The 21,499-nt window shown below is 43.7% G+C and overlaps 1 protein-coding gene across 1 annotated transcript; it reads right to left on the reverse strand.

Moving 5' to 3' along the window:
* Positions 1-6,716: 6,716 nt before the first annotated feature.
* Positions 6,717-9,067, reverse strand: LRRC10 (leucine rich repeat containing 10). Its single transcript, XM_522465.6, has one exon. The coding sequence runs from the start codon at positions 8,989-8,991 to the stop codon at positions 8,158-8,160; it is 834 nt and encodes a 277-aa protein (XP_522465.1). The 5' UTR covers positions 8,992-9,067; the 3' UTR covers positions 6,717-8,157.
* Positions 9,068-21,499: the final 12,432 nt, after the last annotated feature.

The following is a 21,499-nucleotide window of genomic DNA, read 5'->3' on the forward strand; positions in this document are numbered from 1 at the left end:
CATGCCTGTAATCCTAATATTGGGAGGCCAAGGCAGGTGGATCACTTGAGGTCAGGAGTTCAAGACCAGCCTGGGCAACATGGTGAAACCCCATCTCTACTAAAAATACAAAAATTAGCTGGGCATAGTGGTGGGCGCCTATAATCCCAGTTGCTTGGGATTTAATTTACCCATTTAATTTTGTTCAGTGAAAATGCCATAAACTAGTACTCATTTAATTTTGTGTAGTCTAAGTGCTGTCTCCTGAATTGAAAAAAATTATGATGCTTTCTGTGATGTGATTTTTTTTTTTTTTTGAGACGGAGTCTTGCTCTGTCCACCAGGCTGGAGTGCAGTGTGGCGCGATCTTGGCTCACTGCAACCTCCACCTTGCAGTTTCTAATGATTCTCCTGCTTCAGCTTTTCGAGTAGGTGGGATTACATGGTAGTCCGCCACCATGCCCGGCTAATTTTTGTATTTTTAGTAGAGAATGGGATTTTGCCATGTTGGCCAGGCTGGTCTCTATGTTATATGATGTTTTTAAGCTTGAGAAAGTCATATTTTAAAGTTGCAAGATGATGTGCTCTAAGTATCTTTTTTTTTCAAGACAGGATCTCACTCTGTCCCTCAGGCTAGAGTACAGTTGTGTGATCACGGCTCACTACAGCCTCTGCCTCCTGGGCTCAAGCGATTCTTTCACCCTCCCAAATAGCTGGGACTATAGGTGCATGGCATCATGCCTGGTTGATTTTTTTTTTTTTTAATTGTAGAGACAGGTATTGCTGTGCTGCCCTGGCTGGTTCTCAGCACCTCTTTCCAATGCTTTGTAAGGTAATTTATCTGAAGAAGAGTATGGTTAGACTTAAGTATTGTTATTGATTGGGTTTTTTTTTTTTTTTAAGGGTTTTTTGTTTTGGGTAAGTGGATAAGAGAATGAGAATGGGTGTAAGTATGGACTGAGTTTGCTGGTTTAAAGGCAACTCTAGATTTGGAGGCTGTTAATAATGCATCAGTATGTAGCAGAATACACAAGAAGTAAGAGACCAACAGGTTGAGTTTTTATTGGACATCTGTGCTAACATGGAGGGACATTCCCATAAAGGAGCAAAGGATTTTTAAAGAAACACTGATAGACCAAACAATTTTGTGGGAAGCGGGGGGAAGTTGAGACATGTAAGAATTTGTCTCAATATTTTAATATTTGTAGATGTGATTAAAACTAGAAGAATGTGGATTAGAATTACACTGATTGAATAGCAATACCATCTGCTGTGTGATTTTTTTTAAGTGCTTTATCACACATTAATTGTAATCCTCACAACTGAGGTAGGTGGAGCAGGAGAGCATATGACAACCCACAAAGGATGTGGTGGGACAGGTGAGTTTATCCTGAGGGGCCAGATGGCATGGAGTTAGGCATATTTTCTCCAAAGACCTTAAAACAGATTGGCCAATAAAAAATATTAAAAAGGTAAAAATATGCGAACTACTATATTCAAGAATATAGCCATACCTTGCCTTCATGTATTTCAAAGCCCTTACTGATTGTTGTCTTTAGAAAAATCTCAAGTTCACAAATATCTTTCCAGTTTCAGAGGTAAGTATGACCTAGACCTAACTCCTGTTAACGGTTTTAGGATGGAGTTTTTAAAATTTTAGATTTGGGGTACATGTGCTGCTTTGTTACAAGGGTATTATGTGTGATGCTGAGGGTTGGGCTTCTAGCATATCCATCACCCAAATATTGGACACCGGACCCAGTAGGTAACTTCAATCCTCATGCCTATCTTACCCTCCACACTTTGGAGTCCCCAGAGTCCATTTCGTCCATATTTGTGTCCGCACGTCACTTTTGTTTAGTTCCCACTTAAAAATGAGAACGTGATATTTGATTTTCTGCTTCTGTGTTCATTTAGGATAATGGCCTCTAGCTCCATCCGTGTTGCTGCAAAGGACATTTGCTTTTCTTTTTTATGGCTGTGTTGTATTCCATTGGTGTGTATGTACCACATTCTTTTTTTTTTTTTCTTTTTTATTATTATACTTTAAGTTTTAGGGTACATGTGCACAATGTGCAGGTTAGTTACATATGTATACATGTGCCATGTTGGTGTGCTGCACCCACTAACTCGTCATCTAGCATTAGGTATATCTCTCAATGCTATCCCTCCCCCCTCCCCCCACCCCACAACAGTCCCCAGAGTGTGATGTTCCCCTTCCTGTGTCCATGTGTTCTCATTGTTCAATTCCCACCTATGAGTGAGAATATGTGGTGTTTGGTTTTTTGTTCTTGTGATAGTTTACTGAGAATGATGATTTCCAATTTCATCCATGTCCCTACAAAGGACATGAACTCATCATTTTTTATGGCTGCATAGTATTCCATGGTGTATATGTGCCACATTTTCTTAATCCAGTCTATCATTGTTGGACATTTGGGTTGGTTCCAAGTCTCTGCTATTGTGAATAGTGCCGCAATAAACATATGTGTGCATGTGTCTTTATAGCAGCATGATTTATAGTCCTTTGGGTATATACCCAGTAATGGGATGGCTGGGTCAAATGGTATTTCTAGTTCTAGATCCCTGAGGAATCGCCACACTGACTTCCACAATGGTTGAACTAGTTTACAGTCCCACCAACAGTGTAAAAGTGTTCCTATTTCTCCACATCCTCTCCAGCACCTGTTGTTTCCTGACTTTTGAATGATTGCCATTCTAACTGGTGTGAGATGATATCTCATTGTGATGTACCACATTCTTAAAAGTCCAGTCCACTTTTGGTGGCTTGTGGTTGGCTTTGTGATTTTGCTAGTGTAAATAGTGCTGCGACTGCAGGTGTCTTTGATAAAATGATTTCTTTTCCTTGGGATAGATACACAGTAGTGGGATTGCTCGGTCAAATGGTAGTTGTAACTATTTATTTGAGATACCTCCATACTGTTTTCCATAAAGGTGGAGCTAATTTACATTCCCACCAACAGTGTATGAGTGACGGATGGAGTTTCTTTTAACTCAGAGATAGCAAGTATGGAAGCAGTGGGTTTCTGTTTTCACAAGACTTGTGACATGAAAAGAGAAATTTGGAATGTAAATTAATTGTTACTGCATAGAAATTTGTCTAAGTGCTTAGGAACTTAAAATCTATCCTAGTTAACCTTCAGTTTTTCTCTGAGGAAGGATAATTTGGGTTTGGTATTTTACACTCCTCAACCCCAAATCCAGTCTTTGCCTGCACTGAGGCTGTGCAGGCGTACCCCTGCTAGCTGCCTTGCTCACAGCTCCTTATGGATTGGTTTTCTATTGCTTTAACTGAGGGTGCACTGGCAGGAGATAGGGAGACAATCTATTCTCTTCCTGCCTTTGCTCTTTGTCTCTGGAGGTAACTGCATCCCTGCAAGATCTGCTACTATGTCTTCGTTAGGCAGCACCTCTTACCATGGCTCTTAGCTCTTAATGGATTTGGGAAATGATTTTCTTTTTTTTTTTTTGAGACGGAGTCTTGCTCTGGCCCGGCCAAAACGTTTTTTTTACCCTGTTTAGTCTTACAGGTGATAACAGCTGCTGCTATTGTGAGTGTCTGGGTTGCTATTACTTGTTTTTTTCCCCCCACTTCACCCTGTCTTCACTAAAGTCTCTCCATGTAATCACATGGGGTGAATGCAGTTTCTTGCCAGGGTTCCGAATAATAGAAGTCAACAAAATACTCTGTACAAAACCCTTTATAAAAGTCTGCTGTGTGCCGTATTAGCATATTAGATCAATAGAAGATATTAAGAGAACCTTTTTAAAAATCACAATTACTGGCCGGGCGCGGTGGCTCACGCCTGTAATCCCAGCACTTTGGCAGGCCGAGGCAGGTGGATCACGAGGTCAGGAGATCGAGACCATCCTGGCTAACACGGTGAAACCCTGTCTCTACTAAAAAATACAAAAAATTAGCCAGGTATGGTGGCGGGCGCCTGTAGTCCCAGCTACTCGGGAGGCTGAGGCAGGAGAATGGCGTGAACCCAGGAGGTGGGGCTTGCAGTGAGCTGAGATCACGCCACTGCACTCCAGCCTGGGTGACAGAGCGAGACTCCATCTCAAAAAAAAAAAAAAAAAATCAGAATTACTGTAGAACTTTTCAGATTCTCAATATGAAGACTAAAGATAACCCTGATTTCAAATTTGTGATTTTAAAATTGTGAGCAGTATATAATAGCTCTTTTCAAAGGAGTATTGAAAAGATTACATGAATTAACTTTAGAACCTGAGGAAAGTACCTGGCCTCTAGCAGCGTTCCACGTGTCAGCCTTTCCTCCTGTCCCATGGGCTGGGTACATGATAAAATCTCCCATCTTCAAGAAGTGTGGTGGAACTGTACAAGGCACTGATGATTCAATGATAAGTCCTGCTTAGTATTTGCCAGAAGTGGACGGTCCACAAGGAAAGAAAGGCATGCATACCTTGTTGTTTTCAAATAGTAGTAGTATCCTTTCTATGGTACGGAGATGACAAATAGTATGCTTTAAAAAAAAAAAAAAAAACAGGCAAAAGGCAGAGTAAAAGTATCTAACAGGACCGACGTCTTCAGTCACATGCCTCCTGCCCCTTAAGAAACGGATTTCATGCCAAGGAATAGTCCCGTGTTTTCAAGTACTTTGGTGATTAATTCTAGAATAATAGATAAGGATGAAAGTATATTCATTTAGAAATTTGCAAATGCATCCTTGGTAATCATGTCTGTGTGTTTTCCTATTTTGGTAAGCCAGGAGCATTTGACCAAATTGTGGTTATATTTCTTATATTCAGGACTTTTAGATATTATGGTTGAAATTTTTCTGAAGAGAAAACAGCTTTTTTTGTTCTATTGCCACTGTTTTTTTTTCTCCTTCAAATCATGGGATGCCACTTTAAAAAAAAATCAAGGAATTACACTTGCTTTTAGGGTAAATATAGGTGTCGTGCTGCATGGTGTAGTACTTAGTAAAAGAACATTTTATATAAACCTTCACTGTCACATGCCAGGCACTGTTCTATGCATTTTATACACAGTAATGGGTTTAATCCTTACAGTGCTCTGCAGAAACTGTTATGATTTTACTGATGAGCAACTGAGGCACATAGATGATAACTGACTAGTACGTGGCAAGCCTAGGATTTGAATGAACCCAGGTAGTCTGAAGGGCCATGCTCTTAGCCGCTATGCTACATTGCTTCTGGTTCACTGTGTTGGATATGTGCCTTTAGTTTGAGTTCAGTTGATTATTAGGGCACAAACCCACTTTTAAGTGAAAATTACAAACTCTAGAGATGATGCATTTTAGGACAAAATAAAGAAGCAAACTTGGTTGCTGATTCATTTCAATTGATTCCATGTTAAAGATTTCAGTTGGCATCACTCTTATTTATGGAATCTAAAATCCTATGTAAACTTCTGGAAGACATTTTCCCTTTGATGCATTAACACTTTGAGTTTCAAGACTTAAAAATCAGGAGCAAAAAAGTTACATTTGGTGCTTCAACATTTTCTTATTTTACTTTCTAATTGTGTCAACATTTCCAGAAACTATTAGAAGGGTTATAGAAATGTAAGTATGCATTTATATACTTTATAAAATTGATTGAAGGCCGGTTGCGGTGGCTCACACCGGTTGCGGTGGCTCACACTTTGGGAGGCCGAGGTGGGCGGATCACGAGGTCAGGACGAGACCATCCTGGCTAACACAGTGAAACCCTGTCTCTACTAAAAATACAAAAAATTAGCTGGGCGTGGTGGCGGGCACCTGTAGTCCCAGCTACTTGGGAGGCTGAGGGAGGCTGAGGCAGGAGAATGGCGTGAACCCGGGAGGCGGAGCTTGCAGTGAGCCGAGATAGCGCCACTGCACTCCGGCCTGGGCGACACAGCAAGACTCTGTCTCAAAAAAAAAAAAAAAAAAAATTGATTGAAAATCTACAGTGAAAACATTTTTGGAAAGCAAATTCAACAGCGAACACTTGACCATACCATTTGAGAAATGTTTGTTGTGTATTGATTGTTTTAGAAGAAAACAGCTTGATTATGGGCCAAAATGTTTATAATTTGACTACTGATTCAGACCAGTTAGCTCTTTAGATGACAGTTCTGTATGGATCAATTGGCTTCACTCTGTTTTAGTGAAGGTTATAGTCTGCAACTACAGAATGGCCGATTAATCTTGGGAAGGGTAAGACAGGGTCAAAAGAAAGTCAGAAATCTATAAACCTTGCTATAGATTAAGCTTAGAATGCAAGTTCTGTTGACAAAAGTTTCTAGCATCAGCTGAGTATAATTTGGCTTCCGTCATTAGGAATGAGATAAATCCTAACTGTCCAACAGAAATATGGACTTGTTTCTAAAGGAGTTAAATATGTTTGACCTGAAAGTTTAAACCTATTACATTAAATGATTAAAGGGACCTTTTTTGGCAGTCTGATCAATGGGTTGCAAATGCTCTGCAGATGGGGGGTGGCGATAGGAAGGAATTATGCAACATCATCCTTCCTCTAGTTTAGCAGGAAATATTTCTGGTAGGAAGACATACATGAAAATAGGTCTGCTGTGTAATGTCATTTTAGAACCCAACTTTGTTGGGTTAAGATGCTTTTACGGAAAACATCCTTTTAAAAACTTGGTACTGTATGTTTTAGTTAAGATGACACTTTTTGTGTCCTTGTTTGCTGAAAACGTTCAAGTACATAAAGAATTGTATTATTAAATTACCCACTGACAACAATTTCTTTAAAGTTTATATATTTGTGGGAAGGTCACAATTTACATACTTCCAAAAAACAAAATACCTTGGTTTATACATTGTCAAAACAGTCTGTAAAAATCAAAACAAATTGAAACAAAGGCAGAGATACTAGGCGAAAGAGGCAGAGACTTCCTATATACACTACAACTTGCTATTCAAATTTCAAAGTGCTTGTTTCAAGTGAACACATTTCTCACCTACTACCTTTAAACTAACATGCTTCTGGAAATGTGGTTTTCCTCCAAGGACAGGGATTCAATTTAGCTCAGCTCTGGCTCATTAGTGTGAATAAACAGAAGGGCTTTGCTTCAGGGAGGTAGACAGGAATCACAACAAGGCTTGACTTTAATGAGACCGCATTACCACAGAGGTTCTCTTTTCCAGATGACTTCCAACATTGTCAGTGACAGTAAACTGTTGGGAGCAGATCTTGGGACAAACCTTTTAGGGAAAATGAACTAAATCATCATGAGCCACTGTCAAGTTTAAGGTGACAGCTGAAGGCTGGGTGTGGTGGCTCATGCCTGTAACCCCAGCACTTTGGGAGGCTGAAGCAGGAGCATCGCTTGAGCCCAGGAGTTTGAAACTAGCTTGGGCAACATAGCAAGACCTCATCTCTACGAAAAAATTAAAGACTTAGCCAGGTGTGCACATCTGTAGTACTAGTTACTGGGCAGGCTGAGGCGGGAGGAAGGCTTGAGCCCAGTAGTTCGGGGCTGCAGTGAGCCATGATTGTGCCACTGCACTCCAGCCTAGCAACAGAGTGAGACCTTGTCTCTAATAATAATAAAAGGGGCAGCTGGAGTCCACCAAGAAGTATTGTCCATCAGGGATCTTTTCAGCAGGCACTTAACTGCTGGGGAAAGAGTTTCATCTTGAGCCTTTACAACAACAAACAACTTTTTTCTGTGAATCTGACTGATTGCCTAGGTAGAAATGTCCTTTTCAGTGGCCTCAGTGATACATTGATACTATTTATGGTCATTTACAGTAAAGAAAATATGTCCTGCAAAGGGACAGACCACCAGAATATTTAGTTCTATGGCAAATACCTTATTTGAGGAGCTCATGAGCCTCATGACCAGTCACTTCTGGAGAGTGCAGGAGTTCAGAGTGTCCCAGCCCCTTTTGCTCTTCAGTGTTTCAAAATACCTGTGTGGAGAAGCTGTTTTCTTGCAAAGAAGTTATGATCTCTGGATTGTCATGCCATCATTGGCACACAACTCCCCTCTGGAAGAGGAGCTGTTCGCCAGAAATATTTTCTCAGTGTGATTTATGGCATTCCACCTGGCTCTCTCCATCAGTCTCTACTAGCAGAGCCACTCCCAAATGACCCAGAGCCATCCTTTCCACTCCAATGGAGAGGCTTCCAGAACATGCTGCAGTTGGGTCCTTGGCATTGACTTGCAACTGAAGCTCCTCAGGAGTTGGTAGGAGGAAGTAGAGGGACTGGTGCCTGTAGCTCCTGACTTTCCTCTCTGACCAACGCATAGCGCCTGGCTTTTCTAGGGTCGGGCTCTGGCGTCTCCTCTGCCCATCTCCCCACACGGCGCACACCTTTGGCCACCTTGGGTGCGTTCCTGCAAGGATTGTGGTCATAGATGACCAGCTTCAGACTTGACAGGTGCGCCAGGCTGGGGAAGTAACGGATGCTGTTCCAGTCCACATCAATCACCTCCAGGAAGGGCATGTGAAGCAGCACAGCGGGAAAGTCAGTTAGCCGGTTGCCTGAGAGCCAGATGGTCCTCAGCTCCTGGAGGCGCCGGAGCTGGCCTGGCAGCAAACGCAGGGCGTTGGAGCCGGCATGCAGAGTCTTAAGGAGACTCAGCTCACAGACCACATCCGGCAGCTGGGTGAGGCAGTTGGCCTCGATCCACAGGGTCCTGAGGTTCTGGAGCAGGCTCAGCTCACTGGGGAGGTCGCAGAGTTTGTTGTTGCCCAGGTAGAGGATGCAGAGCTGTTTCAAGGTGCACACCACCTGGGGCAGAGCTTTGAAGTTGTTGAAATCCAAGGCCAGAATCTGCAGGTTCTGTAGCTGCCCCAGCTCCGGAGGCAGGCTATTGAGGTGGTTGTCGCTCAGGTAGAGCTTGACCAGCTCCCTGAAGGAGCACACGTGCAGGGGGAAGCGGCGTAACTGGCTCCCACTCAGATCCACCATCTTGTCCAGCGGCATCTCACGGAGGTCCCTGACCACATAGTTCTGGCAACGGTCAGCAGGGATGAAGGCCACGAGGGCCCTGATGGTGTTCCCCATGCGGAGGCTAGGGGCATGGCAAGCCCCAGAGGACAGACTCACTGAGCGGGGCTGGCTCAGCTGACTGCTCTGGGGCCTATCCTACCCTCCCATTATAACTTGGGGATTGCATGACAAAAGCCAGTCACTTTGACAGAGAAAAGTGCTCCTGATAGCAACTTGAGTGTCCGGCGACAGCGCAACAGTCCGGCAGGGGCTGGGAGGCCATGTCTGACTCACATGCTTGCCTTTAATCACCTAAGCTCCAATCCCCTTTATCAACCTTTTTTCATTTCAAGCTGAAAATAGCTTTGCTGTTTTTTTCCCTAATGATAAAATATTAACACATTACATAAAGGTGTAAAAGAAGAAAATGAAAAACACCCATAGTTCTATTACCCAGAGATAAATACTGTACACATTTGCATGTGTCCTCTAGCCTTTTTGCTATAAGTAATCATTTGTTTTTTAAAATTGCACTTTAGGAGCTTTTTTTTTTTTTTTTTTTTTTTGACAGGGTCTCATTCTGTCACACAGGCGGGAGTGCAGTGGTGCAATCTTGGCTCACTACAGCTTCTACCTCCCTGGCTCCAGCAATCCTCACACCTCAGCCTCCTGAGTAGCTGGGACTACAGGTGCACACCACCGTGTCCAGCTAATTTTTGTATTTTTTGTAGAGATGAGGTTTCGCCATGTTGCCCAGGCTGGTCTTGAACTCCTGGGCTCAAGAGATCTGCCCGCCCTGGCCTCTCAAAATGCTGGGATTACAGGCGTGAGCCACGGCACTTGACCAGGAACCTTATTTTTTAATCATGACATATCATGGACATATTTTTATGTTTGCAGGTATCTATGCAATTATTTTAAACACCTGCATAGTATTCCATTACATGGATGTGCAGTAATTTATTAAACAGTTTTCTGTGGTTAGGCATCTAGGTTGTTTACAAAGCACGACTATTATAAACATCCATGTGCATACAGATGTGAGCAGCAATCCACTCATTTCTTTAGAAACCGTCCTTAGAAGTGTTGCTGGAGCAGGCCAGGTGTGGTGGCTCACGCCTGTAATCCCAGCACTTTGGGAAGCCAAGGTGAGCCGATCACTTAAGCCCAGGAGTTTGAGGTCAGCTTAGGCTACATGGTAAAACCCCATCTCTACTAAAAAAAACAAAAATTAGCTGGGTGTGGTGGCACACACCTATAATCCCAAGTACTTGGGAGGCTGAGGCAGGAGAATGGCGTGAACCCAGGAGGCGGAGCTTGCAGTGAGCCGAGATTGCGCTACTGCACTCCAGCCTGGGCGACAGAGCAAGACTCCATCTCAAAAAAAAAAAAAAAAAAAAAAAAAAAAAAAGTGTTGCTGGATCATAGATATGCATCATTTACAGGTTTTTCATTGATGGCTCCTCTGTACCCCACCAAATCTGAGCCAGTACACACACCCACCAGCAATGGTTACAGGTTTCTACTTTCTCATGTCTTCATTCTTATCAGATGATATCTTTCCACAGTTTAAAAACTTGCCTTTGACAAAAGATTAGTAGAAAAGCAGAAGAAAGAGAAGCAAGCTAGCCTTCTGCATGTTAAATAAATTCAGATGTATTCCTACAGTGCACCTTTGTCAGGTATGTTTGACCACCCATTAAAGGTTTGTGTTTCCCTTCCACAGTGTCCAGTTGTTCCAGACAAGCAGCTGTCCAGCCAGGACAATTTCCTAGTGCTGGTCTACAGGGGAAACTCTTCAAGTTCTGGCCAAAGTAATGTGGGCAGAAGTGTTAGATGTCACTTCTAGACTTGGTTCATTGTAAAACAAACCTTTTGCCCTTCTCCACACTCTCCTTCCCCATCTACTGGCTGGATGTTGTCACCCAGAGTGACTATAGCAGCCACCAAGTATATGGAAGTCATATGTTGCAGGTGGCAGGGCCGTGGTCATCCTAGATTCCTGAATAAGTGCTAAGAGCAAAACATCTCCTTACCCTCCTCACTCCCACTTGATCCCCAATAGGATTGAGGTAAATGAGAAATAAATGTTAATTATGTGAAGTCATCAAGATTGGGGGCTTATCTTTTATACTACTTTATACATACAGCAGTTGCTAAAAATAAGGAGGCAAATCCACATATACTGATATGGGAAGTGATTCCGGATAAATAAAGTAGGGAGGGAAAAAAGCAAATTTCAGAATAGTTTTTTAATGATTCCCATCTGTGAAAAAATATATCTTTGTGTGTGCATAAAAATATCTGTAAGAAATATTGGTGATTAACTCTGGAAAATCTACCTGAGGGTTTGTGGGTGATAGGGATGCTGACTTTTCCATTTACATCCTTTTGTACTCTTGATTTTTTAAAAAAACTAGAGGCACTTACCATTTTAAATTTAAAAACTCTAGTCCAAAAACAACCAATCCATCAGCCTACCTGTTCTCTGAATAGAGTTTCAGGGTGGGTGAGGGAGCCTGGCACACCCTTGCTCCGCGTCCAGTGACTTTGCTGCTGAATTGCTTGTAACGGACCACACTGTTGAGAAGCACCTCGTGAATGGCGATTCTACAGAGCTGTTTGGTGATGCAGCAGAGCTACCCACTTTCTGCTCACAGGTCATGACTGAAGCCAGTGTTCTTCCTGGACTTTCTACACATTGAATGTCAAGGGCTATTATCTTGAGCCCTCTTCTTGCTTTGCTTATTTGTATTAAAATAACTGGCCTGTCAACTCTGCTTTACTGCTATATTTAGCATGGTCAGTGGTGACCACAAATGGTTATGAAGCAGCTGCCCTAGTGTCATCCCTAGAAATGATAATGATAATAATGTTGCTACCAGGTGCCTTATATATATTATCTATTCTTACAACACCAGCCAGATAAATATGTTTTACCTTACTTTTCAGATGAGAAAACTGTGTGTGGGTCAGAGAGGTTTAATGATATGATCAAATATTGACTGAACACCTACTATGCTTTAGATGCAGGTAATCAAATGAGTAACAAGATAGATAAAACCCTGATCTCACACAGTGTACAATTCTATCAGGGTAGGCTCCTGTTGAACCACACAAGGTGACAAACTTTGCCCTGCCAAACGGAATTTCCATGCAGCACTTTAGATAACAAAACACTTGAAGAAGATCTCCTACATGAAAATCAGAGATTGAAATAAGAATGTTTAAAATCAAGACAAAAAAATGAAGCGAATAGAAGAAAATAATAAACTATAACATAATATTTTCAGAGAGTTAACGATAGCACTTGCATGCTGGGTGTGGTATTATTAGGTCATTTAATCCTTACAGCAATCCTAAAATGTATGTACTGTTATTGTTTCCACTTGATAAAGAAAGAAATTGGGGAACAAGGAGTTTATGCAACCTGAACAAGCTAGCGCGCAGCCGAGCAGGGATCTGAACCCAGATCATCTTGCTCTACAGTCTGTGTTCCAAATACTGTGCCTTTCTTGGATGACATAACATCCATAAAAAGAGTAGGATGCTATTAGAAAGAAAGAAATATTCTAAGAATAAGAAAGGGCTCTTAGAAATAAAGATATGAAAAAAGCACAATTAAAAATAAAATAGAAGAAAAACAGTAGTGTTTCCTCAAAAAATTAAAAATAGAATTACCAAATGATCCAACAATTCCACTTCTGGGTATATATCCAAAGAAAATAAAAATAAAAACAGGATCTTTTTTTTTTTGAGACAGAGTTTCACTCTTGTTGCCTAGGCTGGAGTGCAATGACACGATTTCGGCTCACTGCAACCTCTGCCTCCCATGTTCAAGTGATTCTCCTGCCTCAGCCTCCTGAATAGCTGGGACTACAGGGGTGTGCCACTATGCCCAGCTTTTTTTTTGTATTTTTCATAGAGATGGAGTTCACACCATTTTGGCCAGGCTGGTCTTGAACTCCTGACCTCAGGTGATCCACTTGCCTCTGCCTCCCAAAGTGCTGGGATTACAGGCGTGAGCCACCACACCCGGTTAAGATGGGAAATTTTTGCATATTTTACCACAATTTAAAAAATAAAATTAAAAAATATAATAGAAGGCTTGAGAACATCTCATCAAAAGTTGAAGAAAAGGCTGGGTGTGGTGGCTCATGCCAATAATCCCAGCAATTTGGGATGCTAAGGTGAGAGAAGTTTAAGACCAGCCTGGGCAACATAGGGAAACCCTGGCTCTACAAAAAATTAAAAAATTAACTAGGTGTAGTGGCGTGCTCACCGGTAGTCCCAGCTACTTGGGAGGCTGAGGTGGGAGGACTGCTTGGGCCTAGGAGGTTGACCAGTCAGCCATGATTGTGACATTGTGCTCCAGACTGAGTGACAGAGTGAGACCCTGTCTCAAAAATAAAATTAAATTTAAAAAGAGAGACAGGCTGGGCATGGGGGCTCACGCCTGTAATCCCACTCTTTGGGAGACCGAGGTGGGGGATCACCTGAGGTCAGGAGTTCGAGACCAGCCTGGCCAACATGGTGAAACCCTCTCTCTACTAAAAATACAAAAATTAGCCGGGCGTTGTGGCAGGCTCCTGTAGTCCCTGCTAGCTGGAAGGCTGAGGCAGGAGAGTCGCTTGAACCCAGGAGACAGAGGTTGCTTGAACCCAGGAGACAGAAGTTGCAGTGAGCCAAGATCGTGCCACTGCACTCCAGCCTGGGTGACAAGAGCAAGACTTCATCACACACACACACACACACACACACACACGCACACACACAAAAGAAAAAAAAGAAAAAAAAAGGGAGAGACAACGATGAAAGAAGTACATGAAAGAGTTTTCTAGGGCTGACATATATGAGTTCTCTGATGAACTTGTCAACTTTATAGCACAATAAATGAAAAAGACCAACACCACTGTAAAATTTCAGCACTCTGGAAAGAAGAGCCCAAAGGTTTCTAGATAGAAGACAACAGAGTACACACACACAGCTAGACACGAGAACATCATTGGGCATTTCAGTACCACTATTGGAAACTAGAAGATAACAGAGCAATGCCTTCAAAATTCAAGGTAAAATAATCTCCAGTATAGAATCTCACACCCAGTAAAAGTAGGATTTAGAATGATTTTTTTTTCAAGCAGAAAAGATGTCAAAAAGTTTCCCTCTCATGCACAAATTCTCAGAAAGCTACTCAAGGAAGTGCTTTATCAAAATGGAAGACACAGAATCCGGGAACCAACAGCCCCAGCAAAGGAAACAGGAAGATTTCAGGTGACAGCTGGCTATGCTGGCGGTGAAGGCGGACCAGGGAGAGCCACAGGAGCCTGGCCAAGAGTGCATCGCTGTCCCGAGGAGTGCAGTGTGGAGCGCCCCGGTTGGAAGGTGTCTCCGAAGGACCCACGGGAGCACCTCCAGGAAAGGGCCAGTATTTGTGCGTCTGTTGCAACAGAAGGCATGTATCTGCCTAAGGGGAACTGAAAACAGAACCACTGAGCGAAACAGTCTCGTCCTCCTTCTGTGCCCAAGCCTGGAGGGTCTAGGAGCGGGGGCCAGGGAAGAAGACGTGGAGCAAAGAAGGAAAACAGCAGGCTCTGTATCCCCCTCCCCTTCACCCCCCCTACTCAGCCCGGAGACCCTCTCCCCAACCCCAGCTCTTTCTCGTTGTTGATCCCTAAGCCACAGGCCAGGCCTCACCTGGGAGAAGGAAGGAAGTTTTAAATTGAATGAGATGTTAAAAGTTTGGATGAGACTTCAAAGTTTTGACATACATTTGACTGAAAATTTTAATACCCGAAAGTGTGGAGAAAGCTGTACAATCTACCCAAGATGTGATCCAGGGGCCGGGGTGTGTGTAGGGGTTTCATAGAATGTGTGTGAGGAAGGAGGAGGAGGGACAAGGCTGATGGTGGATTATTCCCTACTGCGTTCAGCCCCCATATGAAACCCGCATCGTCGGAAATAAAATGATCAAGGTGACCCTCAGAAAAACTGAAAACAGCCTATACCAAAAGGAAAACACACTCGTGCGTACACACCTACATCCCAAAGAAAAAACAATGCATATTAGTGATATCGTAACTATATATATAAGTTTTCGCCCATGGTTCCTGGCTCATAACTCCCATAGCCCCTGTCACAGTCCTTTGTTGTAATGTTGAGGCACTTTAGGTGCCAAGAGCAGGTCTAAGGAAACAGAAGCTCAGGACTCGAATCTGCTTGTGGGTCATAAGACCCTCATTCCAGAGAGGGTTTTGCTTCATTCCCTGGAGGAAAGAAGGCTGCACAGAGTCCAAGAAGAATCTGAACAGATGGGCCTTGCTGGGTTTAGATCATATCCTTTTTGTCAAATCTCATTTCTAAATGATTGTCAATCATGAAGATTGTCAATCATGAAGATTGTCAATCATGAAGATTGTCAATCGTGAAGATTGTCAGTCATGAAGATTGTCAATCGTGAAGATTGTCAGTCATGAAGATTGTCAATCAGTGAAGTCTCCATAAAAGGCCCAAGAGGAGAGGGTCCAGGGAGTTTCCAGCTAGCTAAGCACGTGGAGGTTCCTGAAGGGCTGTGCCCAGGGAGGACGTGGAAGCTCCACACCCCTTCCCCCATGCTGTGCCCTATGCATCTCTTCATCTCTACCCTTTGTGATATCCTTTATAATAAACCGGTAACTGCAAGTGTTTCCCTGAGTTCGGTGAGCTGCTCCAGCAAATTAATTGAACCTAGAGGGCGGTTGTGGGAACCTTAACTTGAAGCTGATCAATCAGAAGTTCTGGAGGCTGGAACTTGTGACTTGTGTCTGAAGGCGGGATGGCGCTTTTGGGGACTGAGCCCTCAACCTGTGGGATCTGATACTCTCACCAGGAAGGCAGAGTTGGAATTGAATTGGAGGACACCCAGCTGTTTTCCACTGCAACGCTGCTCCCTTGCTGGCTGGTGAGGAGAAATCTCCACACATATTTTGGGGTCACAGAAGTCTTCTTTGTTGATGATTGTTGTGGTGGTGTTGGGAGAACAGAGGAAAAATAGGGCTTGAATTTTTACAAACCGTATTGCAAAAGATAGAAGAAAAAGTGTTGAAAATAAAAACCATAAAGTGAACTGTTCTGTTTTCCAGTTAGTCAGCTTTGAGGTGCAGCTGGCTTCTCCTTGGTTTAAAATCATGGTGACGCTGATGCTGGACACAGAGAAGAGCCCCACAGGCAGAATCCTGGGCCTTCCAGAAGAGCAGTCCAGAAGCAACCTTGTCCCACCAAGCTTGGGTCTGACCATTTGCACCTGTTGGATTTGAATTCAACTGCTCCATGGAGGTGTTTGCCCAAACCTTGGCTTCAAGCTAATTAATGTTAGGTCTTCAAATACTTCAAGGTGCAGTTCTAGTGTTACAGTTCTTAATTTCAGCGCAATAGAAACTGTCTTTGAATGATTTGGATGAAAAGGAATTTCTTATGTTAGGAAGCTCACAGACCTCCTTGCCTGTGCTGTGGAACTGGGCTTGGATGCTATAGCTGGGACCAAAGTCCTAAATTGCAGTCCAGAACTGGTCTTGTGATGGTATCATTGTCACTGCCTCTGGGCCCAGCCCCCCACTGCTTGTACTTCCGAGCCCACTGGTGCTGGCTGCTGCCTCCGAACCTGGTGTAGCCCCCACCATGGCTACCTCCCTCTTCAGAAGGGATTTTGCCTAAGTCCTGCGTTTTTGTATCACTAAGAGTTGAATCAGGGCCAACGGGGAAGACTCATTGATCACATGCCGCAGCTGAGCCACAAGGGAGGCTGGGGTTCAGCTTTCGGCTTCTATAATGCGGAGTTGTCATTTTCCACCACCAAGATTTATAAGGTGAGAAGCTCCCCAAACGTGGAGAGCTGTCAGTCAAAAAAAAAATCACAGATACTCACCACAACTAGCCTGTAGTTCACTCCCATCATCCCACAGCTGTCAAGGAGGGTCTTCCTGACCATGCTATTTAAGCTAGGCTGCCTCTACTCCCAGTTTCTCTCCATGTTAGCACTTATCACAATTTGTGATGGTTTTATTTCTTAGTTCTCTTGCTTCCCTGCTGGACTGTAAACTCCCTGAGGCCAGGGATTGTGCCAATCCTGTTCACTGTTGCATTTGTAGCACTAACAACAGCACTTCAAACAATATGGGCATTCATCTATTCAATAAATAAGGGGTGCACAATGGACACAATTTCCTGCCCTCCCAGAGCATCTGAATGAATGAATGAATGAACAAAAGATGCATTACTCTTAGCTTACTAATGTAAACTCAAATCGCTGGCATCCAGTGACTTGACAATATATATTTATGAATAAATAACATTTTTCTACTCTTGATTATCATTGAGATAAAGGAGAGTGGTTCTGAGAAGAACTTGTAAAATTTATCAGAAGAGTTAATAAGATATATACAGGGTTGGAAGAACCCAGAAACGAATTCACATTTGGTTGTTAACTATAAGATAAGCTCCAATCTTTGACTTTACAGAAAACAATGCGAGGGAGGAAGCTAAAGACTTCCCCTGAGACTTTAGCCTACCACTATGAAAATGTGCTGAGCCTGCTCTATGGACGCAGTCGGAGCAGGATTCCAGACAAGTCTCCCAAGATATTCTGTAAGTTAATTAGATTCTCTTTCAATGCTGAACTGCTGGAAACTGTTCAACAGCAACTGCTGTGCTAAGACAATTATTCTGAGAAAAGTGAGCTTCAATAATCGCCGTGAAATGAAACTTGAATCCTGAAGGAATTCCATCATCAACTCACAGGGTGAGGAGCCGGGGCAAAGTTGAGCCCAAGTGGGAGGGAAGGGTGGCCTTTTTTTTTTTTTTTTTTTTTTGAGACAAAGTCTCACTCTATCCCTAGGCTGGAGTGTAATGGCATAATCTTGGCTCACTGCAACTTCTGCCTCTTGGGTTCAAACCATTCTTGTGCCTCAGCCTCCTGAGTAGCTGGGATTACAGGTCTGCTCCACCACGCCCAGCTAATTTTTTTGTATTTTTAGTGGAGAAGGGGTTTTGCCATGTTGGCCAGGCTGGCCTCGAACTCCTGACCTCAAGTGATCCACCCGCCTCAGCCTCCCAAAGTGCTGGGATTATAGGCATGAGCTACTGCACCCAGCCAGGGGCGGCATTTTATAGCCTGTAAGTGTGCGAAAGGAACCAAGGTCAGGAGAATGGGCCTTGGTAGAGTTCTGCTTTATAGTCCCCAGGAACCGGCAATGAGGGGATGTGCTCTCTGAAGCTGGGCTTCCTGATGGCCTGGAGAGAGGCCTGGCCCAGGATTACAGCCAGAGGATGCTTTGGTCCATTTTGGTGATCATCTGCTCCCTACTTCACAAAGGTAGGATTTGCCATCAGAACGCACATCAGTCTCAGAGTGGCCTTTGGACAAAAACAAAAAGCAAAAGCAACAAAACCCCACAGACCAGCACTTCTTCATCAGAGAGTTTCCATGATTCCGTTGGGCTTAATGCAGGCTTCTAAGTACGTCCTCCAAATGTATCAGCCTCTGCCAGGGGACAGTTGGCAATGTCTGAAGACATTTTTGGTTGTCACACTGAGAGGGTGCTTCTGGCATCTAGTGAGTAGGGCCTAGGATGCTGGTAAACATCCTGCATTGCATAGGACAGCTGCCGGCAACAAAGCTTATCTGGACCAAAATGTCAGTAGTGCTGAGGTTGAGAACCCCTGGGCCATAATGCCAGCCAGCTGTCTTCCAGGGAAGTGCATCCTGTCATCATAAAATAAATACAACAACTAGTATTTTATCTTCCTGACTGGAATAAATTTTGTCTTCAGTCTCAGGGAAGGTTTTCTTTCAATTTAATAAAGTGGGGTGGGATCAAATACAACTATACTTCCAAGAATTTCATTTGGCAGCTTTGATATTTCCAGATCTGCTTGACAAGTAAAGGGCTGATAATGTGCAGGCAGCTTTGGGTTGGGACTCATGAAATTTGAATCAACTATAAGCCTTATAAAAGATGCATGAAGTCTCCTATAAGGCTTTTTGTTTTGTTTTTGTTTGTTTTTTGATGGAGTTGGAGGTGGGGGCTGGTGGATCTTGCAATGCATTTTCCAGTAGAAATAATGCTATAAATTATAGTATTTTGCATCAGTCTATAAAAGCTGGTTTAATTCATAGAACAACAGTATGGTGATGGTAGGGTGACTGCAGTCTTACTGACTGCTGTGTGTAAGATGGTTTCTGTGTGGAAACAGATTCTGAGCTGCAGCTCAAGCAACAGGGCCAGTAGCTAGAGGTGGTTTCAGAGGATGGTAGATGCCATCTGGGGCCACCTGGGGCTGTGCATATTGCTGCCTCAGTACAACCAGGGTTCTTCCAGCATGCAAGAAAAGAGAGGTGAGGAAGGAAACCCACAGTGCCTGGCACTTGGAATGTATGATGTGTGTGGGTTGGCAGTCAGTTGGATTTGGGATAGAATTTCATTTCTACCATTTCCCAACTGTATGGCCTTGGAGACATTGCTTAACCTCTTTGAAAGTCTTTCTACATTTGTCAAATGGAGATAGTAATGATAACTAAGTTAAACAGACAGAAGTAAATGGAGATGATAATAATAATAATCATGGTAAGGGGCCGGGCGCAGTGGCTCACGCCTGTAATCCTAGCACTTTAGGAGACCGAGGTGGGTGGATCACTTGAGGTCAGGAGTTCAAAACCAGCCTGGCCAGCATGGTGAAACCCCCATCTCTACTAAAAATACAAAAAATTAGCAGGGCATAGTGGTGCACGCCTGTAATCCCCAGGTACTTGGGAGGCTGAGGCAGGAAAATCGCTTGAACCCGGCGGGTGGAGGTTGCAGTGAGCCAAGATGATGCCATTGCACAGCAGCTTGGGCGACAGAGCAAGACTCTGTCTTAAAAAATAAAATAAAATCATGGTAAGGATTAAATGACAGTACCTGAAATACAGCTGAAATGGAATACATGTCAGTTTCCTCCTGCCAGCCCTCCCAACTTTCTCTGTTGCCAACATAGTCCTTGTCTGGTGTCATCTCACATCTTCAAAGAATGTCAATATTTGCCCAAATCTTTGGTCAGCTCCAGCCATATCCATAAAACTCCTGCCAACTTAGAACCTCCTGGAATTGAGCAACCTCACAACTTTGGGAACCAATGAGCTACCAAGAAGCCTGAGGAGTAGAGAGAGGCTGCTGAACGAGAGCAGTGAAGCTGATCTTGGTGGCTCTGCCATGCTTTCTGATTGTCATGGGCATGGGGAGGTAAGGGGACCTTGGCATAACGTAAGGCCTTGACGTTGTCTCTCCTTGGTTGTCACCTCTCATCCCCCCCACACAGCGGGGCTGACTCGAATGAGATGATTTGAAACTGGGCAGGGGACTGACACCGTGAGCTCACTCATCTTTTTCTCTCCTTTTAGGATTTCTTTGATCCAACTCATGTCCAGCAGGCATCATGTCTGAGAAGCAGGGACCCTGGAGGAGTTCAGGACAGACCACCAGCTGGACGTTTCTCTTTGAGCTAGCTATCTGAGACTGTTTCCTCTGGAAGTGTATTTATGTGCCCAGATGATATAAGAGCACTTACATAATTATGTGAGTGGATTCTGTGAGTTGACTGGGGATCTGTGGACATCTGGCTCTGAAACGCCACAAACCAACCTGGACTCCTCAAGGGGCTCAGGGTGAGCTGTGCTTTTCTTTTGTTGGAGAGTTTTTCCTATTTGCATGTGGAGGGAGAAGTGGCATTGGTTCAATATGGTCTGTCTCAGGTGACTTTCAGACAGTAGTGTTCAGTGTGGAGCTTTGCTGAATCCTGCCCTGTTGGAGTCCCACTGATGGGACTGGGAGTGGTATTGCGGGGAGGGTCCTGGACTTGCGCTCTGAAGATCTGCATTTGAATTTTTTAAATTGCTGCATAACCTTGAGCAAGTAGTTTAACTTCTCATGATCTCCTCCCATCATCTGGAAACAAGAGAGTCAGACCAGATCACCCCAAAGGATCATAACAGGCTTGGCAGCACGGACTTCCCACTGGGTGACTCTGACGTCACTGAATATGTTGTATCGCTCTGCTGCAAATGTAGGTTAACGGTGGGGCAAGTGAGGTGGGATCATGCTTGAGAAAAACATTGTTTTAATTTTAGTTAAATGCTGGGCCACAAAACTAAAATTGGCAAAGACCTTTCTTTTTGTTTTTTTAGACAGAGTTTCACTCTATCGCCCAGGCTGGAGTGCAGTGGTGTGATCTCAGCATACTGCAGTCTTAGCTTTCCAGGCTCAAGCAACCCTCCTGCCTCAGCCTCCTGAGTAGCTGGGACTACAGGCATGCACCACCATGTCCAGGCAATTTTTGTATTCTTTGTAGAGACAGGGTTTTGCCATGTTGCCCATGGCAGGTTTTGAACTCCTGGGCTCAAGTGATCCACCTGCCTCAGCCTTCCAAAGTGCTGGGATTACAGACTTGAGCCACGGTGTCTGGCCAGGCAAAGACCTTGGCCCAGCCACCCTTTTGTGTAATGGCCAAGATGCTCAGAGGGGCCAGCATGACAAATGGAAGGAGGAAGCATGGGCTTTGTAGTCAGAAAATTTTG

Source organism: Pan troglodytes, chromosome 10 (genome assembly GCF_028858775.2).
Source record: "Pan troglodytes isolate AG18354 chromosome 10, NHGRI_mPanTro3-v2.0_pri, whole genome shotgun sequence".
Taxonomy (NCBI): Eukaryota; Metazoa; Chordata; class Mammalia; order Primates; family Hominidae; genus Pan; species Pan troglodytes.